Raw genomic sequence first — 25,615 nt, 5'->3', positions numbered from 1 at the left:
TTAATTAGCTCTTCATTGCTCCAACGAAAATATTTGTATTTTTTTTCCTGTTGCAGCAATAACAAAAGAAAGAAAAGTATCTTCTAAATACATAACCGCACCATTTGCATTTTATCCCTATAACCACACTATACATAAATGTGAAGGGCAACATGTTTTTTTTTTTCCTTTTCTAGGATCTCTCTAATGGGCCGGTATGCAGCTGCTACACAGAGATTCTTAAGGTCACTTCTGAAATATCCATCTGTCATACTTGCAACTGAATCCAGATCAACATCCTGAGCCAAGTCTTCTTTTGCGAGTATCTCTTTTAGAAATTTTGCTCTGTTTAGAGCATCTGGTAAATTGACCATCAACCTGCGTGGCAGTCGCATTATAACAGCCTCGTCAAGGTCGAATGGCCTGTTTGTTGCTGCAAGTACCAGAGCTCGTTCAGTATCCATTGTGTGCAACCCATCCTAATTCACCATGAAGTCATTTTTCATTCTGCTCATCGCCTCATGTTCTCCTGGATTTTCCCTTCGTCCCAACATACTATCAACTTCATCAACAAAAACAACAATTACCCATGCTAGAATAGGAAATCAACAGATAAAGAAGTTACATATAGTGTAATTTTGTAGTCCTGTCTTAAAGGTCAAATGAGCAGGGGTGTAATATTTTCAGCTGGTTGAACTAAAACTTTTACTTTCGATCAAAAAAGAATTGTGAAGGGGAATAATTATATAAACTAGTGCAGTTCTATACCATAGACTGCTGAAACGAGCAGAATAAATGATGAAAACACATTCTAGAATTAGAATCAAATGTGGGAAGTGATTGGAAACTTAACAAATTCACCAACTGATTGAACTTATCACGAATATCAATGTAATTGAGAATCTCAATGAAGATTGTATCTCTCTACTCTAGGATACTCAACTTGGAAGAAATCAAGATTAACCTACTTTGATTTTATTTCAATCTATTTAATGTCAAGATATTTCTTTATGTATTGCAAACCGAGTACAACACTGGTCCAAACCAAAATGAGAAAGAAACAAAATTGTCAAATCTTTCTAACATTTCATCAAACAGGTAAGGGACATCTTAATGCCAAATTATCAAATCTTGATAATTTCTAATAGTTTTTAGCAAGCAATAATTTTTATAGAATTGATAAAGATGACGAGAACATAAGTTAAGGACACTAATCAATTAAAGCAGTGTAGAAACAAGAAAGAAAATAAAATCTTGTGAAATTTTATCATATCTTGTTAGGAGCAATAACAAGGTAGACTTCAAATTTCCTCAAAAAATTCATAGCTTTCTAAGTTGGTAAATAGTATAAAAGAGTTGGAGCAATGATTTCTGTTCCCAGAAGTTCTAGCCTGTTTTAATAAAAGGCAAACTTAAGTTTTTGAAGTCTCTGATTCCCTGAAAAATACTTAAAAAAATTTAGGCTGCAAGTCACATGCTTGGCACGTTTTGGTTAACTCCAAAACTACCCATTGCAAAGGCCCAATATGAACTTAACCCATCGTGAATTGTAACAAAGCCCAAATTCCAGCCCAAATTAAGGTTTGGTCCTCAAACTTTGAAATATCTCCACAATTTTCCCATTCAACTAAACTTTAACGCTCTCCGTTGCTTGTCCGATCAAAACTCCGTTAGGGTTTCTTCACCCTCGAAATTGAACTGTAAGGTACCTTTATTGTTTATCCAGTTTCCTTTTTATTCCTTACCTGAATGAAATTAACCTAACAATAACAATTACCCTAATTTTCTAATAATTGTTTTAGGTTTAGTACTAATTGTGAGTTGGTCTGTATAATAAGCTTCAAATTCAAGTTTTGAGATATTTATTTGTTAATTTTTCGAGTTATTTGCATTCGTATTTGCTTGATGCCATCAATGAAACTACTAACTTACATTAATAAAAAACTTAAAATTGCGTCCCAATTTATGTGATAAAAGTTTGACTAAGCAAGGAGTTTAAGAGAAAAAAAAGACTTTTGAAACTTGTGGTTTAAAGCTAAGTTATAGATATTTGTGTGGTTGGAAATCATTTCATAGTTTTGAGTTAAATTATTTTTAAATATAGGAATGTATCATTCTTTTTGGGACAAACTAAAAAGGAAAGTGTATTACATAAATTGGGACTTATGGCGTATTAGAAAGGGTGTATGTATACTTTTTTTTTTCTTTTTTTGGCTTTTTTGATAACTGTGGTGTCCAGGCCTTGCTTACGCGCACCTTGACTTTCCATGGGATACCTATGACCTCCCACCAGCAACAGGTATTGGGTAACTCTGTCCACCAAGGCTAGGACATGTGGGAAGAAATCATCTAGTGTTTTTGTCCTCGTTGGGATTTGAACTTGAGACCTCATGGTTCTCATTGCACTTCATTGACCATTAGGCCACACCGTTGGGTGCTATAGTATACCTATTTTTTGATGGGATGAATACACCATCCCAAGTTCCTTTCACTTGCTGTCAACTTGCCTTGTTCCTTGTTTTCTTTTAAACTACTCCTTCCCTTCCAATTTGTTTGTCTGGTTAAGAAAATAAAGAAGACTTTCGGATCTTGTGGTCCTAAATTAAGGATATGTATGATGTACAAAAATATCCTTTAATCCGGTGGTCTTAAACATGCCATGTGAAAGGTTTGAATTAAAGAGTTGCCCAAAAAGCTAAGAGACATTCTTTTTGAAACGGACTAAAAAGCAAAGTAAGACAAACAAATTGAAACAGAGGGAGTATATGTTTCCTTTTAAACTATCAAATCTTGTTGTCTTTTCTTCTTTTAAACTATATGCTAAATGTTGATGTTTTCTCCTAATTTTTCGCCTGATGTGGGTAATACTTATATGTGGTGTTTACTTAACTTCATCTCAGGCATATATAAGACTTTGTGGTACGTGCGTGTCATTTTCTCGCGATGGGAATGATGGAGATAGATGGACGTGAAAGAAGTGCTGAAAGGAGGGATCATGATGACTCCCCTGTTAAGGAGAGGTGGGAAGATGGGCACTATGATTTGGAAGAAAGCGGGTATGATAAATCTAAAGATTCAAGTAAGCATCGAAGCAAGGATAGGAAAAGTAGTGGCCGAAGAGAAGAGAAAGAGTATAAAAGAGATCGGGAGAGTAAAGAGTTGGAGAAAGATAGGTCATCAGCTCGAGATAGGAGGAAGGAGGATAGAGATGAGCGTGAAAGGGATAAGACAAGGGAGAAGATTAGGGAGAAAGATAGTGATAGGGACAAGTACAAAGATAAAGAACGGGAAAGAGATAAAGATCGTAGAGATCGTGGAAAAGAAAAGGAGCGAGACCGCGATAGAGAGAGGGATACTGAGCGGGTGCGAGAGAAGGAAAGAGGGAAGGACAAAGGCAGGGACAAGGAGAAGGATAAAGAAAAAGAAAAGGAGAGGAGCAAGGACAAGGAAAGGGAGAAGCATAGAGATAAGGAAAAGGAAAAAGAAAGGGAGTATGACAGGGAAAGAGGTAGAGATGCAGTTGAGAAGGAAAAGGGGAGAGAGAGAACTAAAGAGAAAGGGAAGGAAGTGGACGAGGATAAGGAGAGGTCAAGAGACAAAGATAGGGGCAGCCGTAGGCAGCGAGACGAGGGTCATGATAGGAGTAAGGACAGGCGGAAGGATGATGTGCAAAGAGTAGAAGATTCTGATTCTGATTATCAGGATGCTGCCAAGCAAGAAACAGTTTCTCATGAGGATGAGGATAGGGCACAAAACAATGCAGTTGAAACAGCTGGATCACGTTCAGAGCTGGAGGAACGCATTCTTAAGTAAGTAATCCTTTATTTATTGACTCTATGTTAAAGTGCGTTGATGCTTCTTATTGCGTTGATGCTTCTTAGGTTTTCTAGGTGTGTCCTTGCTGTTAATGGTATGTCTTGTGTATTTTCAACTTAAGATTTTATATCAATGAATTGGCAATTTATTTTCCTATTTCCTTTCCTTTTTTTTTTTTGGGTTAGAAGCTTTCTATTAGAAATGATGGAAGTGAATCAAGTGATAAGATAGTTTAAATCTCAAACTTTTGACTGCTGCTGCATGCTTCTATTGAGTTACCTATACTTCTGACTAAAATGTTATTACAATGCTTGACACCTTCGAAAAGGAAGGGGAAGGGAAGATAAAGTGAAAGGAGGTAAATGGGAGAGAAGTGTGAGAAATGGCGAGCTCTGGAAGAAACTCTTTTTTTTTTTTTTTTGGGGTCAAATTAAGCAAGGGAAAAAATTCTATGTTGCTTTGATTTAGACATGGTTCATATCAGACACAAGCCCATACGAATACATGCAGTGTTATCAAAGGCGCGCTTTAAGCTCGTTCAAGCCCTGAAGCGAGGCTCAAAACATGTTCAGCGCTTCGCCTCGCTTTATGTGCGCTTCAGTGTCATCATCAAGGCTCTTCACCTCTAGATGATTGATATTTCACTTTATCGTAATATTTTTTTCAATTTCTTTGTCCATATATTTGTTATTCATGCTTATTATTATCAATCATGGACTAAACATATATATATTTGTATTTTTGCACCATTGCGCTTTTTTTCATTAAAGCCCACGCTTTATTTGCCCTTTGCGCTTAAAGCCCCAGCTGACCTTAGAGCTTTTTTGCGCTTTTCGCTTTTGATAACACTGAATACATGTAAATCCTTTTTGGCTGATTCTTGGTGTATTTTGTGGTATTAACATGAAGTATCCACACCGGTCACACCATTCTAACAGAGCTATGTCAGGAAATGGAGGGTCAAAATTTTTCTGTTTTCCCTGCTCTTTCCTTCTTTTCCCTAGTTTATCAAGCATGAGGTAAGAAAAGCATGAAGCTCAAGAAGTAATGGAATATTACTTGATTCTTCTTTAAACTTTTCAGGGATGCTCATGCTGTTAACTGTGACGTTTCTCAATGTTTTCTCATTTTGTTGACTTGCCAAAAATCGCCCCCTTTTCTGATAATTTCATTAGATTTCAGAGGCGGATCCAGGATTTAAACTTGATGGGTTCGATCTTTAAGGTTCTTAGCATTAAACCCATTGTATTCTAAAAGTCATGGGTTTGGACCTATTATTTATTGTAATTTTAGTAAATTTTGCACATAAATTTGTACGCCGTGTCGAAAAGTTCTGGGTTCATTTCATCATGCTGCATCCACCCCTGTTAGAAACAGTGACTGGTGAAGAAAGCCTCTGAAATTATAGGCTGCAGCAGCCTCCCTTTGTTGAGATAACTATTGTAATTCAAGAAGCTACTTAGCTAGGAAATTAAGAAAAAGCGTGGTGCTCAAGAAGTCTAAGAAATGAACATTAATTTACAGTTTTCAGATATTTTGAATGTAAGAATCACAGAGCTTTGTTTTGTCTTAGTCTACTCTTGTTAGGTAGGTTATATTTGGTCAGAGGGTTCTATCATCATAATTTGGTTTGTTGATAGAAATCATACTGTTTGGTTTGATCTTACCCTTTTAGTAAAGGAGTCTACCGTACATTTGAAGGGTATCTGATTCTGTATCGGCAGCATAGTTGTCAAATAGGAATATTTCATGCATTGAGGTACTCTCCTGGATCCATGAGTCTGAATTGCAGAAAAATACCTTATTTCCAGTAATCAACCATTACTCATAATTAAGTTAAATAAAAGTGAGGAGGTGTGTAGAAGACAAAATTAAATAAATAAAAGCGTGCTCTCCCTACAGTTTAAGCTTTTATATGAGATGGTCACACATTCAATAATAGTGATAACGATGATTTTTTTTTTTTTGGATCAAGCAAAAGTATTTTCATTCATAAACATTGCCACAACGGCCGCATAAAAAGGATACTATGATTCTCTACAAACTCCACTCAATCCTCTATGCAACTAGGATCTTTCTGTTTACACCAAAAGTAAATAAGAGAGCGGAGACTACTCCTCAACTGAGAAAACTCAATTCTACTCTTTCAAAAGCTCTCCTATTTCTCTCATTCCGTACTACACACATTAACGCAAGCGGTACCACGTTCCAAGCCCTTCGTCTTCTCCTCCTCTGGCTCTTCCAACTAAACATCAAATCTTTCACAGTTCTTGGCATTACCCAAAGTGTGTGAAACCACCTAAACATATCCACCATAATCTCATGGTAAGCCCGCAATGTAGAAGAAGGTGATTCACGTCCTCGCCCGTCTCCTTGCACATGTAACACCAACTGACGCAGACAACCTTCCGCCTTCTAAGATTTGCCGCTGTCAAAATCACCTCTCTAGAGGCTAGCCAAGTGAAAAAACTCACTTTTCTCGGCACACTTGGAACCCATATTGCATTACATGGGAAATCAACCTCCTCCGTAACCAAAAGATTCTCATAAAAAGACTTCACAGAGAATGGTGATATCCACCCTTCTGATGGTGATTATGTTGCTAATATTAACAATGTAAGACGAGACCCAGAGAAGGTGACAGTGACGGTGCCAGTTTACTAATTTAATCAGTAATTGTTACCAATCTGTTAGTGGTTATCCATTTGTATTTATGTTGTTCAGAGGTTTGTTTTTTCATCTGTCCATAGCTAGCACGTGGTTTGTAGCTATGATGTGTACTAGCTTCTATATGGTACTGGTTTATTAATTTAACCAGGTCGGATGTACACGCACAATTGGTTGGTAGCTGCACAGAATTCTTGACGGATGTTTTGATACATTAGAATCTTTATGTGGTTTGATAAGTTATGTTTGTTGTACTTGATAGCTATAGTCTGAAGGAATGCTTATGACTGCAGGATGAAGGAAGAAAGGTTGAAGAAAAAATCAGAAGGTGCTTCTGAGGTGTTGTCGTGGGTTAACAAGAGCCGTAAGATTGAGGAGAAAAGGAACGCTGAGAAGGAGAGAGCCTTGCAGCTTTCAAAGATTTTTGAAGAGCAGGTAGGTTGTTGGCTGATGTGCCTGTGATTCTTTATCTGTAGGAATTGGATTGATTTGACCTCAGGTCTTCATATTATAATACATTTTTGCAGGACAAAATGAATGGAGAAGAAAGCGATGAGGAGGAGAATGCCCGGCTAGCTGCAAGTATGCCTATTCTTTCTGAATATATTTGTTGGTTAATCTTTCTAATCAATTGTTCTAGGAGACCATGCACAGCCAATCAAAGTCGTAATATATAGTTTAGTCTTTGGAACAGAAATGAGTAATATACTTGGTGCATTTGTCTTGTCCGAAGGATTTACCCTTCTTCTTGGGTGCAAAGCTTCCTTTCTATGAGCTCTTCATTCTTAGTCTCTTTGATTTCACTTCTAGTTCTAGTCGTCCTACCTATGATACAACAATTGTTGGTGGAGTTCCCTCTAATCAAACTGGTGTTGCATGTGAAATCCAAAGTTTTAAAGTCATCATTGGGGAAACGGAAGTAGCCAAGATCATTTCGTTCATGAAATATGACATGTCTTTTGTGCGGTTTGGGAACAGATGTTAAATGGCTATATTATATTATCTGAATTGAAATAGTTGAAGAATGCTCTGAAATGTGTCTTTAATTTCTCTCAACAGAAGAGCTAGGTGGGATGAAAGTACTCCATGGGCTTGACAAAGTAGTTGAAGGTGGGGCAGTTGTCTTGACACTCAAAGATCAGAGCATACTTGCTGGTGATGATATTAATCAAGGTAACCAACTAAGTGATAGTTTTCGTGTTTTCTCTTTCTTGTTTTGTTTCTTCTTTCAGCCTTCAGTATTTGTGGATTCGGATTTTGTAGTGACTTGAATTGTATACCCCAGAGGTTGATATGCTTGAAAATGTGGAAATTGGAGAGCAGAAGCGGAGGAATGACGCTTACAAGGCTGCAAAAAAGAAAACAGGGATCTACGATGACAAGTAAGATTTAATATAGCTGTAAACTTCATTTCATTGTAAACTTTTGAATGACCAATTTATCTCGTTCTGATTGGATATAGGTTCAATGATGAGCCTGGTTCTGAAAGGAAAATATTACCAAAATATGATGACCCGGCTGAAGAGGAGGTTGAATTGTTTGTTTCCCTTTTCTCATTACTTCTTAGAAAATATTGTTTTAGCGGAAATTTCTTTTAAAGGCACTTTGTTTTCAATTTGAGAAGCGTGGAATTGTTCATCCAATCTGTCTTTCTTACCCTAGATTTTCTTTTAGGGCGTTACTCTTGATGCAACTGGAGCTTTCAGTGTTGATGCAGAGAAGAAACTGGAGGAGGTAAGTCATTTTATCTATTTAATCATGAATGGGTTCCAGAGTGTGTGTTAGGTTATGGTCGTTAATACATACCTTTTTTGATTGCCAGCTCCGGAAAAGGCTTCAGGGGCCTTCCTCAAAAAATCTGGCGGAAGATCTCAATTCTTCTGGGAAATTATTGTCCGACTACTATACTCAAGAGGAAATGGTTCAATTTAAGAAGCCCAAGAAGAAGAAATCACTGAGGAAGAAAGAGAAGATGGATCTAGATGCCCTTGAAGCTGAGGCCAAATCCGCTGGTTTGGGTGTTGGTGATCTTGGTTCTCGCAATGATAAGACAAGGCAGGTCCTCAAGGAGGAAAAGGAGAGGGCAGAGGCAGAGACAAGGAGCAACGCTTACCAGGCTGCTTATGCCAAGGCTGAAGAGGCGTCCAAAGCACTTCGACCCGAGAAATCTACTAAGAACCAGAGAGAGGAAGATGATGCAGTATTTGATGATGATGATGAAGAGCTTAGAAAATCCTTAGAAAGAGCCAGAAAGCTTGCTTTGAGAAAGCAAGAGGGCCTTGCCAAAACCTTTCCAGAGTCAATTGCTTCACTTGCCGCTTCCCGTTCAAATGACTCAACCATGGATAATCCAAGTTCTGTATCTGGAGAGTCGCACGAGAACAAGGTTGTCTTCACAGAGATGGAAGAGTTTGTCTGGGGTCTTCAGCTTGATGAAGGTAAGAATTTTTAATTTTGCTTGACTTATTGTGCTAATAGCCATTTTATTATGTGCTATTTCTCAAGGTAATTGGGTAAGGTTTATCCAATTGCATGTGGTGGATAGTCTATGTTTTGGAATAGGTTGTATGCTTGCACAATTTAAGTTTTACTAGTTATGAGTATTTCGTTAACTGGGAAGTAAACACTGGATAGTGAGGACGGGAAATCACAGAATGTAATCACTCATTCAATCTAACGTGCCCTCTTTCTTCCTCTAGTGGGTGGGGAGAAATGGTATATGGGGGCATTGCAATTGAGTCTCCAGATATATTGACACAAAATTCTGAAACTTATTACAGTTGACTCTCCAGATATGTTGAAACAGAATTTTGAAATGGTTTACAATTGATTCACTCTTCCTTTCACCCCTACTCCTGTTTTAGATGATTAAGAAAAGAAGTAAAATTTGGAGGTTATAGTATATTAATCTTCTGTCTGTTTATTGACGATTTTGTGAATAGAAACTGTGTTGTTTTTATGAGAATTTCTTTTTTCTTTTTTTCCTTACATGTCCATGCGTATGGGCGTGTTTTTCTGATGACGAACATTCTGAGTTATCCTTGTTAGAAGTTCTTCAACAAAAGACTTTATAAAAGTTCTTCAACAGAAAGTCATATAAGAAAAGCTTTTCAATAGCCAAAAACTTGTTTGTCATTGGAATTGATTCTGAGACAAGAGAGTTACACATATCTTATCCTACATATATTTTTAGTCCCTCCAGGGACATCTGGTAGAATTGGAATGACATAACACTTTTAAGCAATCATGTTTCATGTGTTAATGTTGCATTTTTGCTGTGTGTTTTATCATTACCTGCAACTTACACTTTGGTCTTTACTGGAACTTGGCTAAGGCTTTCAAGGGTGATATATCTGATATTACCTGCTTTGATTTTGTAGAAGAACAAAAACCTGGTAGTGATGATGTTTTCATGGAGGAAGACGTGTTGCCAAAACCCTCTGATGAAGAAATGAAGAATGAGGATGGTGGTTGGACCGAGGTGAAGGAAACCAAGGAAGAGGAACCCTCTGTAAAGGAGGAGGAAATGGAAGTAGCTCCAGATGAGACGATACGTGAAGTCCCAGTTGGAAAGGGTTTATCAGGGGTTCTCAAACTTTTGCAAGATCGAGGTACGCTCAAGGAAGATATTGACTGGGGTGGTCGAAACATGGACAAGAAGAAGAGCAAGCTTGTAGGCATCCGTAGTGAGGACGGGAAAAAGGAAATACACATTGAAAGGACTGATGAATATGGGCGAATCGTAAGTACTACTACTTGATTAAATTTTTGCTCTACAATATTCAATAGTTTGAGTAGCTTATTATCAATAACATTATGAGATTTATTTTTTTATTCATTTGATAAATGATGCCCAGAATTTTTTTAGAAGTGAACTTTTTCATAAATTGAGGTAGCTCTCTCTCTGAATACTATAAAACTCCAATTCTATAGTATCAGCGTGCAGACATATAATGGAATGGAGGGGATTTCTAAGTAGCAGCAGATTAGGATGGTGAGCTTGCTCCTTTACGACTACGGTGTCCATTATCGCATGAAACTTGTGCACCATATGTCATTTGATTTAGCCCTATTGAGATTGGAAATATGGTGATTGAGAGAGAAATCTATTAATTTCAATAAACTGACCGAAAACTGACCAAATAAAAGGGGTGGGGGGGGGGGGGGGAGGGTTTGTGTGTGGCGGGCTGCGAATGACCTATTTGATGAATTTCCTTCTGGTTCTTTGAGCTTTGGCTAGTGTAGCCTCAGTTTCAATTGATATGTGGTTTTTTTTTCTTCAGCTGACTCCAAAGGAGGCCTTTCGGTTGCTTTCACATAAATTTCATGGGAAGGGACCTGGGAAGATGAAGCAAGAAAAGCGTATGCGGCAATACCAGGAGGAGCTGAAGATAAAACAGATGAACAATTCAGATACTCCATCACAGTCTGTGGAGAGGATGAAAGAAGCTCAAGTTCAATTTAAAACTCCATATCTTGTTCTCAGCGGAAATGTTAAACCAGGGTTTGTTTTTCTTACTTGATTTAAAGTGCTTTATATTGAAAAAGTAGGTCTTTTCCTGTGGAGTATCAACTATCAGTTGACTTGTCAGTTGCCTAGGGCAGGGTTCTTTTAATTCTTCCCTGTTGAGGTTTCCGTCAATTTTTATTTGACCTTTGAGGTTCATTTCTTCAATGCATTCCTTTATTCTTTGCCGTCAAGTCAGAACAAATATTCGATGTTTTGAGAGTATTAGTCTTTGTTAACGGTGATTTTTGTTTTATCTCATGGGTGTGCACATTTGTTTTATCTAAATATTAGTCCATCACATTAACTTTGTGAATTATTGCAACAAAGTTTTTATATATCTCCCGACATTCTTTTTGGTTTGTAATCGCAAAGTATTTTGTCATTTTCAGGCAAACTAGTGATCCTAGAAGTGGTTTTGCTACTGTTGAGAAGGATTTGCCTGGAGGTTTGACCCCCATGCTTGGTGATAAGAAGGTCAGGTGTTTTTTGCTGATGATACTTGCATAGCTGGCTACATGCTAATTTACTTGCGCACACTAGCCTGTCCACCTGACACATATTTTTGCAGTGTGGATTGCTTCTCATGCTCTGCTTTATGCTTGTCACCCTGCTTGAATAGTGGGTTCTAATGTGCCTATTATGCATGATGCAAACCATTGTGCTTTTACTTTTTATTAAGCTTGAAGCATGATTTAGCATATTGATGTGGTATTGATAGCTGCGTTGTATGATTCACATTCACAGCATTGGAGAAAATGGTACTTGTCTAAAATTCCATGACTTGGATGTAACATCATGTCACCTAACGATTTTGTGTCGTTGGTCCTTGAATGTGTCGTCTTTACTTCCGCTCTCCTGCTTCACCCTGGCCCTCAATAAGTAAGGTCTTACTGTTACTTATGAACAGTCCTAAATTATAGTATTTGGTTAGTGGCAGATGAATTTAGTTTTACTTTTGTGTCTAAATTGCCTTGTTGTATACTGCTCATTAGTTGTTGAGGTTATGAATTTCCTTCAGGCTTAAGTAGACTAAAAGTCTCTCTGTCCTTGGCCATGTGTGTGGGCACATGCTCATTTGCTTGTGTTCTATTGTGGATATTGGTATTCTGTTTATTATGACACTTAAATCAATGCTCAACGTGCAAATATAGATGGTGGTATGTTTATCCATAGACTTTTTCTCAAACATGCTCCTAGGACTGAACTGTTATTTCCGAATGACAAAATGAAAAAGCACCCTTTTTAAAAACCTTTCTTGAACCCCTGATTAAGTCAGATGCTTCTAGTTTTTGCCTTGACCTTGCAGTGCATCAGTTGATTGTCTGATATTTGTTCCTATATCTGTATGTCAATTGCTTTGCTGGAGCTGTAATGGGCCTATATCTGATTTTTTTTTAATTTTTTTTTTAAGTGCTTGCATATGGCCATCAGATCATTGGCCATTTATGCTTTGTTTGATCATCTAGTTCTCCGGTTATAATTTTTATCGCTTCATCTTTCAGGTTGAGCACTTTTTGGGCATAAAACGCAAGCATGAGCCAGGAGAAGGGAGCTCACAAAAGAAGCCCAAAACCTAATTGTGTGAACTTCCCAGCTTAAGATATCCTTGTGCTTTATGCGTAAGCTCTTTGTAATTGTACATAAACAGTGTCCGGGCCGACATAAAAGGTTTGATTGGTGATGCCTCTGTTAAATGGCATATTAACCTTTGAAAATAGTGCTAAATAGGTAGTAGAACAATACTACTGCTGCCTTGATCCCTTTTTGACCTTTAAAACTTGAATACCATTGATCGCAGTTTTAATTGTGTAGAGCATTTTGGCAATTCTTCTGTATTTGGCAGTGTGTCAAGGAGGTTCTTGGTTTTGAAGGGGTGTCTAACTATTTGTGTTACCTGGTTTTGTCTTTTTGTTTTATCTTGTTTTGTCGTTGTATCCGTGTTCTCGCATTTCCGCTAAAGTGATGGACTGAACAATGCCTAGGATGGAGAAGTCTTTTGTTTTAACGCAAGATATTTTCTTTTTGCAAATTTGGGAAATTGAGTATAACTTAGTATCAAATGAAATGTCTTTGTTTAAATCAGAATTCTCTCGTATAAAATGAACACAAAAATTGATCTCTTGAGCCTCACAGAAACAGATTGGTTTTGGGGCAGCTCTCTGCACATCTTGTTAAACGAATCTACTCTTTTTTATTTTAAAGTGCTTGTGAGAAAACACAGTTGAATCAGTTGTTTATTGAAGCAAGAGCTGAGATTTTTCTCTTGCAAAAAGTGCTAGTTAAATTCTTGGAAAAAAGATTTTCATCTGCATAAAAAGCATTATATTTCGGTTTTTATGAATTATTTGTCTTTTCCCAGTAGATACGATTTTGTCCGTCATATGTAAGTTTGACGATATAAGTTATCAATCATCTGGGGTTTGTGATGTTAGCCTGTTTGACCAATGCTTCTAGGAAGTTAAAAGTGCGTATTTTTTTTACTAAAAAAATTGCTTATTTAAGGAGGTAATGTATTTGGTCAAGCTTCTAGCAAAAAATAAGTGTTTTTGAATAGAGGAAGAAACTATTTATCAAAAAAAAATTGGAATCCTGATTAAGCACAAATTGTTGTTCTAATATTGTAAAAGTATTTTTTAAATTAATTAGCCAGACAATAATTGCTTATTTCCAAAGTTACTTCTTTTGAAAAAAAAAAACATTTCTAACAAAAAAACGCTTTATAAAATAATTAGATTCTAGAAGCTTGGCAAAACATACTCGATCTTAAATAAAGTGGAAGAGATGCAAGAAAGAATAAGGACCACCAGATTTGGATAGGCTACTTCAACAACCCAACCTTACTTCATCTTCTTTCTTCTTTTGTCTCACCTATGAAACTTAAAGCTTACTCGCTAGAGTCCTACTGCCTCTGTAGTTCCACAATGGCAATGCATCATTATCTTAGTACGGGAACATCTATGTCCTGTAACCGAATATACATGACTCAGTCGCCCTCAGAAAACCAGAAAGACAGAATCCAATTTGCAGCACTGGAATCAGTTTTCAGGAGGCGGCTACTTACGGGGATTGGCACAGCTTCTCTAGTAGCCTTGGGTGCAGATTTTGCTGGAAGCACTAGTTTCCTACTAGGCCTATCGCCTGATGGTGCTCGGAGTCTTAGGCTTGATGTAATTTATCCTATAGGAGGTTACACCCGATGCCTTGATACAAATGAAGGATTTGGTCAGTAAGTCTATCCCATTATAGGTATCGTTTTATATGATTGGTATTTAATTGAGTACGAAGTTTTATACTACAAGAAAAATTGGACTTTTCGAGGTATATGCATTGGGTTGCAACTAAAACTATCACATTGTCGTGACTTGAAAACCTTATTTCTTGTAGTGAATTAGAAAGAATTACAACTTTTGATGCACCTATTTTAAGGCTTTCTTTTTTTGGTACAGTGAAAAAGACTAAATAAATTACTTAAAATATTTCAAAAGCAACATGGTTTGAGTCAGCAACGAGTAGGGCCGGAGCTACCCTTGCCCGAGGGGTGTAACACCCTTTCACCAGAAAATTACATTGTATAGATAGATGAAATTTTAATTTTATAGGTATGTCTATCAGTGTTGATACCCTTGACACAAGTTGAAGGTTTAGCTTAACATATCTATATTTTTTGATACCCCTTACTATTAATCCTGGCTCCACCATTGGCAAGGAGAAAGAACTCTTGTTCTTTGAGCAGGGCTTCTCAGATTATCATATCTTCTTCATGCTTGTGTTCTTCACTTGCTAAAAAGTTGGCACATTTGTTTGTCTCCCTCCAAATATGCGTAATAGTAGGCTTATTGATGTTCAGGAAATACTTACAACCTTAAATAATAACTCTAAGAGGATGAGACTGTAACCATTTTAAGACTGGAACCATATAAAGTATCCTTTAGATCTTGTAGATTATAGAGCGAAAGTTGGTTGCGGTATAATAATGACATTAAGGATCAAAAAAAGAATGTTAACAATCAAATACATACCGAATGTTGTTAATTTCTTTTGAACATGCCAATGAAGAAAAAGCGACGGTTTTTTGTTTTTGTACAGAGTTTGTATATCCATCAACTTGGGTGGGAGATCAGACTGTATTGTATCGAGCAGCGGGAAAAATAGAACGATCACTGGATCTACCACCACTGAGCAATGGTGATCGTAGGCGGAAAAATGTAAATGAGCCGGTTGTTGCATTTGGTCCACCGGGGTCAAATGGGGAGCTCAATGTTAGCGTCATCGTCGCACAAGTTCCTATTGATTTCATGTAAGCTCCCTAATCTTAGCTTGGGGAAAAAACTTTGTGCTTCTATAAATTGAGTATCTTCCTTCATACAACAACACAATAACATTCACAATGTAGTCACTAATAAGTCTTGTTTAGGAGGACATTATTCTCTCAATAGTTTTTATGTTTTCTTTTTCAATATTAGCTTTCTCATATGTAGATTAATTGACTAAACCATATTAAGATATTATGCATCTTTAGTACAATCTTTTTTTGTTATCTAATTTATCATCGTTCAAGGTTTGCAATTATTAAGCTTCCTAATGACACCTGGTTATTTGATCTTGAAAATTTTGTATTAATTTTTGGCAGGATAGAGACATTTGGAGGACCAACGGAAGTAGGTGAAGCCATAGTGCGGACTATTACAGGATCCGGCAAACGCCCTGATTTGAAGGGGACACTGATTCAAGCAAATTTAAGAGAACATTCAAATCAAAAGTATTACACATTAGAATTCCAAGTTGAGAGCCCAACATTTCAGAGACACAATGTTGCTGTTTGTTGTGCTAGGGGAGGAAAGTTATTCACTTTGAATTCTCAGGCTCCAGAATCAATCTGGCCAAAGGTGAAAGCAGATTTCTATAAAATAGCTGATTCTTTTAGCTTAATATCATGACACTTTATCCCAAGGCAGAATGGAGAAGTCATTGCCTATGCTTCGAGGCAGTTAAAAAATCATGGGAAGGTTAACCCCACACATGATCTAAAGTTAGCCGCGGTAATATATGCCATGAAAATATGGCGACGTTACTTATATGTTGAGAGCATTACAAGGTATTCACGGATCACAAGAGTCTTGAGTGTTCATAAAAAATCTTATGTCCGTCCGTATTCTAGGATGGGTAGGAGGTTGTTTGTGATTGCATCCAATAGATTCTCTTATTAATTTTGTGTATTTTCCACATTTTTTACTGTTGAGCCTCAGGGAGAAATGAGAGCAGTGTAATGAAGTTCACAACAAAGAAGAATTTCATGTAGTAGGAGTATGTCTATATTCACAAAGAAGTGGATTTTGACACCGTAATTTTGAAGTCGTATTATTTTCTCCAAATCAAGTAGTAGTGGTAAATATACTATTGATCAATAATAACATGAATAGTGATTAAAACTCCATGCAACAGATCAAAAATTCAAAAATAGAAATTAATTTCTGCTAGAACACTTGCCAAATGTGGAAAAAGAACAAACAAAACAAATATTTCTCCTCGACCATAACGATAAAAAATAAATATTTTTCTCCTCGACATATGTTTGGAAAAAAATTTATTATGTACCTCACACAATTGACAAACAACTGATACTAGTTGTACGAGGCATCTTTTTGTTTCACAATTTAGTGGACCCAATTCTTACACTTTTGAATCCACTAAGTTATAAGATAAAAAGAAGGCTCATACAACTAATGTAGTTGTGTGACACATAATAAGAAACTTCGTTTGTTATGCCCTATTTTGGCCATGTGGTGTATAGTAATTTTATATCATCAGATGATCCGATAATGCGAAAAGTAAAGTAAATAACTTGTTATAACAAGTTAAATATAATACGGAGTTGCGTTGGTTGTGATATAGAGTAGCCCAAGGGACGAACTTTATCTCTTCTGCTTTTTTCACTTGACCTTGCACTTCAGCTGACTCCAACGAGGCTCAAACACTTTCGAAGAATTGGCGACAAGATCGAGCCCATGGCATGGACTTGAGTATTGCAGGCCCCCGAAAGACTTCACTTGTTTTCGACCCTGAGATATCTTTCTCAAATGGAGGTGTACATGGATGAGGGTCACAAATAAATTATAGGCACAAGACATAAACATGCCCTTAAACTTGGCCTCCGCTGGCAAGTACGCTCTCCAACTTGGGTGTGTACAAGTAGACACCTTAACTTGTCTCCACTTAGTCAGTTGAACACTCCAACTTACAAAATGATCATCTAGACACCTCCGAAATTTATTTGCCACGTCAGTGCCACATCAGCATTTCTGTTTACATGTTCAACTTTATACAAGTTGAGCTATCTACTTATGCACACCAAACACTACTAGAAAATCTCTATTTCCCCACTGAATTTCTCACTGAAAAATAATCAGTTGCTATTTCCCATTGAATGTCGGTAGAAAAAATTAAAAAAATAGTTTTTTTACATAGAAAAATAAGAAAATTTGCCAACGTTTCAATGAGAATCTGTTTCCCACCATACATTTTCCCAGTGAGCTAGTTTGGTGGGAATGAAGTGGGAAAATCATGTTTTGTAGCACAAATATCACACTGAGGCCCCGTTTGGACATGGTTTGAAACCATGGTTTCAAACCATGTTTGGACTTGCAATTTAGATATTTTAAGTTGTATTTTCTCTTATAGACATAAAAACCTCACAAATTGTGAAAACTATCAAAACATTCTCAATTCTTATACAATCTTACAAAATGAGCAAGTCATAGTTCATAACAAAATTAGTACACTACTAGAAGGCTTTTCTAAAAAAATACAACATCAATTAATCAAATTTTAGTTCAATAAAAACGAAAATTTAACATGAATAGTAATGTAACTATTCTTTAATATAATCCTCCCACATAAATTTAAGGTCGGTAGACATAAATAAAGGTTGGTGGAAGTTAATAAGATTGGTAAATGATTGATAGGGGTAATTATTAAAAATATCTACCAACTTATGGGTCTTTTTTTACAAAATATAAACTTTTGGGTTAAATTTTATATTTAAAAAAGTTGAAACCATGGTTTGAAACCATGATTTGAAACCATGAGTGAAAACGCATGTCCAAACGCTGGTTTGGGGTCATGGTTTCAAATCATGGTTTGAAAACGCATGGCCAAATGCCTACTGAAAGTCGGTGAGAAAAACCTTAATTTCTAGTAGTGAAAAGTTGGAGGGCATACTTGCTAACTGAGGTCAAGTTTGAGGGTCTGTTTATATATTATGCCTAAATTATACTAGCAGTATCTTTTTGTGACTGAAGAAAAATTACCTTATAAGTCATATAATAAGTGTATATGACTTTTTAATAACTTTTCCAAAACAAGATTCCACAACTTTTTAGGAGAATTTTAGTTCCAATATTTTCTCCTAACTAGGTCCTAACTCTCCTAGTTAAGACACGTGCTTTTATACATCTTTATCACTTTAACATAATGAATTATTGTCACGTTTATCACAAGTACTATATAACCAAGAAAAGCCCCATGCACGTTAAACCACAACTCATCCTCAACAATAGGAGCACAAGCAAATTAACATCATACAAACCTTAATCATTGCTAAATTAATGTTTGATTAGGTCTCTATCCTATAAGAATTTCCTCTTCTTCAATATTCCCTTTTTTCTTCTATCTTTTCACACAATCCCTTTTCCTAGATTGTCGTATGGAAACTTGAAAAACACCAAGATTCTTCCATCAATGTATGTATTTTTGCTTTAATTTTCATACCCTCTTTTATTTTTTTGCATTGTCTTGAATTGCATCCGAAATCTTCTATATTGTGAATGTACACGTTTGTTATGTGTTAAAAGTTATCGAATTTCGTGTGATTTTGATGTTTGTACATAGGGTGGGGAGAGGAGCTATGGGTTCTATTGAATGAAAATTAGAAATAAAATAAAATAGGGATATATAAATTGTTGAATCCGCTAAGGTTCTAACGTACAATTCCCTTGTTAGAATTCCTGGCTCTACTACTATTTGTATAGTGTGGTAATTGTTCTTAGCATTATGGGGTTGCGAAATAACATGTTTCTTTTTTCTGGTTATTGATTTTCTATTCCTTTGAATTTTTAGAAATTAATTTAGTCCAGTAAAGTTGTTTACTTTTCATTTGGTACTAGTATCTTGCTGTTGCTGTAATTCTTGATTGATGTATTAAATCTTTACTAGTATTGATTTGACTATCTAATTTGTGATTATCATTGTGTTAGATGACTAAAGGGAGTGTGGGAGATAATATTGTTCTATCCAATATGAATGTGAGTAATGGTGATAAGATGGTGGCACCAAACTCAAATGGGAATTTAAAGGGCAAGAACAGTTTGGAGAGTGAGCTTGAGTCGATACTTCTAAGGCAGCAGCAACAGCAACATAATCGCGATTTAGTTGGTGAACGCGCAAGGGATTTGAATATATCAAGGAGTGGTAGTGCTCCTCCTACTGTCGAAGGATCGTTGAGTGCTGTCGGAAGTTTGTTTAGGAATTCCAATCTAGCACAATCTAATAATGGTAATAACAACAACAGTGGTGGTGGTGGTAATTCTAGCAGTGATGTTTTGACAGAAGAACAAATTAGATCACACCCCGCGTACTTAGCGTACTATTACTCAAATGTCAATCTTAATCCGAGATTGCCCCCACCGTTGTTGTCTCGAGAGGATTGGAGAATTGCTCAGAGAGTTCAGGCAGGAGGATGTGGATTTATGAACAAGAATTTGATGGAACAAGGTGGCGGTTCATCCTTGTTCGCCATGCAGCCCGGTTTCCCTATACAGAGGGCAGAAGATGAATTGATAAAGCTGAGGAAAACTGCTGCGAGGAATCTTTCACGAGGAACATTGGAATCGAGCACTGGAATTGGCGGAAGGAAAAAGAGTTTCGCGGACATAGTTCAGGTGATTTCTCTTGTCTAGCTTGGCTTAAACCCTATATGAATTGTCCATCGAACTTTGTGAATGATCCATATTTTCCCTTGAACTTACAAATGGTCTAAATTTACCCTTTATGTTGCTGCCATTAGCTCAGAAGGGCAAAAGTGAGCCATTTTAGTAACGGCAAGGGTGAAAGTGAGACACTTTTTTAACGGAGGGTAAATTTGCTCTAAATCGTATAGTTCAGGGGCAAATTTGGACCTTTTCCCTTGTTTCTATTGTGGTGATACCATCAAATAGACTAGCCATTTACTGATAAAGTATGCAAAGAAATGAGTCCTTTTAGAAGGAAATATCAACCAGGACGAACATATTGCAGTTCCAATGTCCGCTAACACCTGTTATTGGAACATGACTTTATATGAAAACTATCATCTTTACAAGATTTATCATATCAAATCACTGAGAAAATAAATTAGATGCTAAGGGTACCTAAATGGCTAAATCCATGACTAAGGATGACATTCTTTAGTCTTACGGTTATTGATCTTCCTCCACTTCTCGTGATACTTCTGAATATTTTATTAACATGAGATACTTTCTTTTTCCAGGAAGGACTTGACCAACCTAGACGCTCATCTGCTGATCTTTCACACCCCAAAAGCACAGAACACACAAAGGCATCACATACTGGAAATGCTCCCCCCGGCTTTTCAAGATCACCTAGTCCCCGGCTTTCAATTGACATAACGGGGTCCAAAGGTCTCAATGGTGTTTCCTCCGGGATGACTGACATATCTGATCTTACTAAATCTTTATCTCGCCTTCACTATGATGATAATATGCAGCAGCAGCCTTGGCTTCAAAATAGTGTATCAAATGGTTATAGGCAGGGCGTGCAACAACAATTAATTGAATACTATGGAGCTGAAAACTTAGGTACTGCTCCCGGATTTGCTGACCATAATTCTACCTTCTACCTTGATGGACATACGGATTTCCGAAGGCGTCCTGAGTTTGTGAGTAAAAAATCTGAAGTCCAGCACCAGGTCAATAATTATCATACTGTTGATACTACCGGATATTTACCTGGTGGACACAAACATAATCAGAATCTGAACATGGTGTTGAATAACAATCTTGGTAAGGTTTATTGATCAATCGTGATGTCTTGTGCATTAGATTTTGAATCCTAAAGCTTTTAGTTCTCACAATTTTTAAAAAATGTGTCAGGTTCTCATCTAAATGGTGTCAGTGGGAATGGACGCCTACACCCAACTTCTGGTAACCCGAAATATGCAACTGTTCTCCCAGACAATTCTTCTAAAGGAAGAAATTTGATTGGAACTTCTCATGGAAATACAGACTTAAAAGTTCTAGGAACAATGTATGTTGAGGCACCGCCCCTGCAACAGAACCAACAATATTGCTCATCCTTTATACGTAATCCTTGTAGTTTAACGGATCGGTATCATGTGACTCATGTGCTTGGCTCAGGCCAAGAGAAAAAAATAGCAAATTCATTGCATGTGACAGTAGGATCCAGAAGTCCTTTGAGAGATTCTACCGATGAATCTACAAGTTCATGGCATTTGGAGAACGGCGCTGATGGAAGTGTTGCACCATCTCTGCTGGAAGATCTCAAGAACAACCCAAGGTCTTTGGGCCTTTTGGATGTTCTCAATCATGTTGTAGAATTCAGGTGCGCATAATAAGCTGCTTTTTCCATATACAGTCAAACCTCTCTATAATAGCATTGTTTGTTCTAATATTTTTTGGTTGTTATAGCTAATGTTGTTATAGAGAATATATAATATAACATATCATAACATGAAAGATTCGTTCCATGGCAGACATGACTGTTATAGTGAAATGTTGTTATAGAGGATGGTTGTTATAGAGAGGTGTTAAATCATCTCTCTTTTTTCCTTTAACTGCCCTTTTATGTTACTTAGTAAGGATCAGTATGGAAGTCGATTTATTCAAAAGAAGCTGGAAACTGCCACTGTTGAAGAAAAGATGAAGATATTCCGAGAAATTCTTCCTCATGCTCACAGTTTAATGACCGATGTCTTTGGAAATTATGTCATACAAAAGGTATGTACTGTCATTTATACTATCATCATCTTTTCTTTTTTCTCCTCTTCTTTTTCCTTTTTGAATGTACACTATCCTAGATGAACTTTGTAGTGATGGTCATTTTTTCAATCAATGTAAACAGTTCCTTGAGCATGGGACGGAGAGCCAAAGAAAAGAACTCGCAAGGCAACTTATCGGTCATGTTCTGCCTCTGAGTCTTCAAATGTATGGTTGCAGAGTTATTCAGAAGGTTGATCCTTGTGCTTTATTCTATATAATAGCTTGGTCTTGTACCTATATATTTGTTTAGATTGATGACAAATAAACGCATGAGTATTCCTTGTATATTGTTACTAGATACTATGGGTCCATGGCCAACTTTTTGTTTTAAAAAGCTTAAAAAGGGAATAAAAGGGTTTAATTTCATGTATGGTTACTGAACTTAACTCACTATCGCAGTAGTCACAAAATTCACCACTAAAAAAAGCAGGAATCAACGACGGACAAATTCAGTAACTAAACAACAAATACGAGCGGTTTAGTGACAGATTATCTGCGAAGTTCATAGCTAATTTCAGTTTTGCTGTAGTGACTATTTTTTGTCACATTAAAGTAATTGAACTTTACCCGCTATAACAGTAAAGTCAGCAGAAGAACGAGAGTACTATATCCTTGCTTAATAGGTCATCGTTTGGTCCCTTCTTTCTTGATGACGGAATGAAGCGTATTATAATGATAACAGGCTTTGGAGGTCTTTGATGTGGAACTGCAGAAGCAAATGGCTACAGAACTAGATGGCTATGTGATGAAATGTGTTCGTGATCAGAACGGTAATCATGTCATTCAGAAGTGCATAGAATATGTACCTCAAGATCGAATTTACTTTATTGTAGCTTCCTTCTTCGGGCATGTTGTGTCTCTATCAACACATCCTTATGGCTGCCGTGTCATTCAGGTAGTAGTGATCTGTTTTTTTTTTTTTTTTCGGTTCTTTGTTTTGATGTGTCGAGTTCCCTCAATCACTTTGGATCTGTTCATTGTCAGAGAGTCCTTGAGTACTGCAACAACCCGGAGACACAAAAGATCATCATGGATGAAATAATGCAGGCTGTGGGTACTCTAGTGCTGGATCAGTATGGAAACTATGTCATTCAGGTAATCAACTTAATTAGGACATTTTTCACCTTGATTTCATCATAACTTGACATTGCTGCTTCACTAATTAGATGATTTCAACAATTTTAGTTCCATTTTTTCTTTCTTTCTTGGTACCTGTAGTTTATCAATACACTGATAAATTATTATTTTTCAATTTCGAAGAGTATAAGTTCCACTTTCATGTGACCTTGCTCACAACATTGACATTACAATTTCATCCTTTCTCCTCTTTCATACAAAAGTATAACATGAGAAAACCTTTTAGAAATAGATTTTCGTATAATTGCAACTTTCATTTTCTTTATATGTTTAACAAAATTGAGTTGCAAAGACTAGCAAGTGCTTGAGGCAATGGCACTGAGTTTTTAGTCATCAGCGAGGCGTAGCCGAAAAAACTAAGGCCTTCTTGCAAAGTCTCGAGGCACTTCTCGTTTGCCCTTTAACCGCCTTTTTTGCATGCTGATTTAAATCAAGTACGTTCTTGATGAGGTGGCAGTGTGGACCACCAAATCAAAGGAACAAAGCTCTTTAATGACCTATTGATAAAAATTCAGACAAAAATTAATTCGTCGATTCCAATTGGCACAAGAGATTCTGAGTAAGTTGTGTCCATCTTTGATAAAACGTCTGATATGCTCGACTTTAGCTGATTGTATGAGTCCTGGAATCTTCAGCAATATCCTTCGATTGGCTGAATATTTAGTGACAATGTGGAGTTTATGTTTCATTTTTGAACTTTTGAGTGCTGTTAAACCTCTGCAGTAGACGATGTGGAAGTCTTGGATTCTTGTATTATAAGTTGCTGCCCTTCTGTTTTTGGTCCTTATTTCGGTCTTCTTCTTACTTCTCTAGCATGTACTCCAACATGGTAAACCACATGAGAGGTCTGATATAATACACAAGCTTACTGGACAAATTGTGAAGATGAGTCAGCACAAGTACGCTTCTAATGTCGTTGAGAAGTGCTTGATTTTTGCAACTCCAGAGCAGCGTCAAATTCTGGTTAATGAGATGCTTGGTTCGACAGAAGAAAATGAACCTCTACAGGTCTGTGACTATTCTTTATCTTCGCAGATTTTGCACCATTTTATTCTGCATTTGAAAGGAAAATGCTGAAAAGCGAAAAAAAAAAGAACGTGTTATCCCTTATTTGTGCATGTAATGTATTTTATCTAGGAAAGCAGTGTGTCGCATTCTTGCTTTTGCGTTTGCACACTAAAGATCACTTACTGCGATGAACATTCACTTAGTTGACTATATAACACTTTAACTCCTGATAATTATGTAGTCTTGAATAGATCGCCTTAGCAACAATATGAATCGCTACAAACACAGGTCCTCCAGGAGAAGTCGTAATGTATTTGTTCTTATAGAGGGAAATCTTAGTCATCATGACAATGACATTATAGTCTTAGTAGTGAAACTAAAAAGTATTTTTGGAAGACTATGTTGGCCTTCAATCCTTAGCTTAGTAATTGAAACATCCTTAGCTTAGTAATTGAAACACATAACGAGGTTTGAAAAGATATTTCTTAATTTGTTAATCACAGTTGTTGTCCCTTCTCTTCCTTCTCCGTCGCCCCGCCTCTTACCTTCCGAGTCTTTCAATAAAGTTCAACCATGCATGATCACTTTAATTTTAAAAATGTAGGCTATGATGAAGGATCCCTTTGGAAACTATGTAGTGCAAAAGGTTCTCGAGACATGTGATGATCAGAGCCGTGAACTCATTCTTTCTCGCATTAGGATACATCTTACTGCCCTCAAGAAATTCACTTATGGAAAACACATTGTATCTCGTGTTGAAAAGCTCATCGCTACAGGAGGTTAGTAACCTTGTTTAGTAAAATTCTCTGGATATACGTACAATGTTTCATGGTACACTATTCGTTAGCCAACTTCTAACGATCCTCGCATCATTTTTTTTTTCCAGAGAAACACGTGGCTTTATCGTTGAATTCTTCTCGAGGCAATCCAGTTTTGAAGAACTGAAGACATTCTTTTTGTACAGCTGATAAATAATTGTAAATAAGCAGCAATCCAGTTTTGCTTCTGCCTAAATAAGTCTTTTAATTTCCTTTCTTGAAATGTAAATGGAAACCTGTAATTATTTTTCACTATGAGCTGCTAGGGTAGAGAAATGAGGCAACTTCTTATATACATGTTTTTTTTGAACTACTGTAAATAAGCTGATACTTCTCAAGCATAAGAATTTGAGGATATTTTACATATGATTTTTTGTATAATCATCTGGTACACGGAATTCATTGGCCTGACTAATCAAGATTCGCACCTCATAAGGCCTTTTGACGGAGAAGCACGTCGTACCAGAGATTTCTCATTCTTAGGGCTCGAACTTGAGATCTCTAGTCAAGTGTGGAGAGATTTTATCCATCCCACCACATTTCTTGGTGGTTACATATGAAAAATGTCGCTCACCTTTTTTAATCAACTTTCAGTTATATAGGTATCTGACTGATGCATGTTATCTGTG

General features: G+C 36.8%; 3 protein-coding genes across 5 annotated transcripts; all 3 read left to right on the top strand.

Moving 5' to 3' along the window:
* The first annotated feature begins 1,524 nt into the window (after window positions 1-1,524).
* LOC132614304 (SART-1 family protein DOT2) lies at window positions 1,525-12,865 on the top strand. 2 transcript variants are annotated; one of them, XM_060328714.1, is made up of 13 exons: window positions 1,525-1,679; window positions 2,880-3,788; window positions 6,756-6,897; window positions 6,990-7,044; window positions 7,522-7,635; window positions 7,748-7,844; window positions 7,925-7,991; window positions 8,137-8,196; window positions 8,285-8,900; window positions 9,843-10,204; window positions 10,746-10,966; window positions 11,362-11,446; window positions 12,475-12,865. In XM_060328714.1, the coding sequence occupies exons 2-13, from the start codon at window positions 2,923-2,925 to the stop codon at window positions 12,547-12,549; spliced, it is 2,760 nt and encodes a 919-aa protein (XP_060184697.1). In that variant the 5' UTR covers window positions 1,525-1,679; window positions 2,880-2,922; the 3' UTR covers window positions 12,550-12,865. The 2 variants fall into 2 exon arrangements, with proteins under 2 accessions (XP_060184697.1, XP_060184696.1); XM_060328713.1 differs by having other exon boundaries at window positions 1,528-1,684.
* Window positions 12,866-13,008: 143 nt separating this feature from the next.
* Window positions 13,009-16,317, top strand: LOC132614305 (psbP domain-containing protein 7, chloroplastic). Of its 2 annotated transcripts, none has more exons than XM_060328715.1 (3): window positions 13,009-14,194; window positions 15,059-15,269; window positions 15,603-16,317. In XM_060328715.1, exons 1-3 carry the CDS (start codon window positions 13,843-13,845, stop codon window positions 15,907-15,909), a joined length of 870 nt encoding a protein of 289 aa, XP_060184698.1. In that variant the 5' UTR covers window positions 13,009-13,842; the 3' UTR covers window positions 15,910-16,317. The 2 variants fall into 2 exon arrangements, with proteins under 2 accessions (XP_060184698.1, XP_060184699.1); XM_060328716.1 differs by having other exon boundaries at window positions 14,062-14,198.
* Window positions 16,318-18,581: 2,264 nt separating this feature from the next.
* On the top strand, window positions 18,582-25,570 carry LOC132614391 (pumilio homolog 4-like). Its single transcript, XM_060328840.1, has 11 exons — window positions 18,582-18,711; window positions 19,225-19,908; window positions 20,496-21,027; window positions 21,118-21,586; window positions 21,840-21,981; window positions 22,106-22,213; window positions 22,706-22,918; window positions 23,008-23,118; window positions 23,974-24,168; window positions 24,773-24,947; window positions 25,055-25,570. Exons 2-11 carry the CDS (start codon window positions 19,225-19,227, stop codon window positions 25,111-25,113), a joined length of 2,688 nt encoding a protein of 895 aa, XP_060184823.1. The 5' UTR covers window positions 18,582-18,711; the 3' UTR covers window positions 25,114-25,570.
* Window positions 25,571-25,615: the final 45 nt, after the last annotated feature.

The sequence above is a fragment of the Lycium barbarum genome, chromosome 10, assembly GCF_019175385.1.
Source record: "Lycium barbarum isolate Lr01 chromosome 10, ASM1917538v2, whole genome shotgun sequence".
NCBI lineage: Eukaryota > Viridiplantae > Streptophyta > Magnoliopsida > Solanales > Solanaceae > Lycium > Lycium barbarum.
Note: the sequence above shows the minus strand (reverse complement) of the source record. Positions and strands in the feature narration are given on the sequence as shown.

Bases quoted from the DNA above. Each gene is read 5' to 3' on its own strand.
- LOC132614304 (XM_060328714.1), top strand. From the start codon at position 2,923: ATGGGAATGATGGAGATAGATGGACGTGAAAGAAGTGCTGAAAGGAGG. The intron at 3,789-6,755 runs GTAAGTAATCCT...TTATGACTGCAG, and splicing joins CTGGAGGAACGCATTCTTAA to GATGAAGGAAGAAAGGTTGA. The intron at 10,205-10,745 runs GTAAGTACTACT...TTTTTTCTTCAG, and splicing joins CTGATGAATATGGGCGAATC to CTGACTCCAAAGGAGGCCTT.
- LOC132614305 (XM_060328715.1), top strand. From the start codon at position 13,843: ATGAAACTTAAAGCTTACTCGCTAGAGTCCTACTGCCTCTGTAGTTCC. The intron at 14,195-15,058 runs GTCAGTAAGTCT...GTTTTTGTACAG, and splicing joins TGATACAAATGAAGGATTTG to AGTTTGTATATCCATCAACT. The intron at 15,270-15,602 runs GTAAGCTCCCTA...AATTTTTGGCAG, and splicing joins CAAGTTCCTATTGATTTCAT to GATAGAGACATTTGGAGGAC.
- LOC132614391 (XM_060328840.1), top strand. From the start codon at position 19,225: ATGACTAAAGGGAGTGTGGGAGATAATATTGTTCTATCCAATATGAAT. The intron at 21,028-21,117 runs GTAAGGTTTATT...AAAATGTGTCAG, and splicing joins GGTGTTGAATAACAATCTTG to GTTCTCATCTAAATGGTGTC. The intron at 23,119-23,973 runs GTAATCAACTTA...TTACTTCTCTAG, and splicing joins ATGGAAACTATGTCATTCAG to CATGTACTCCAACATGGTAA.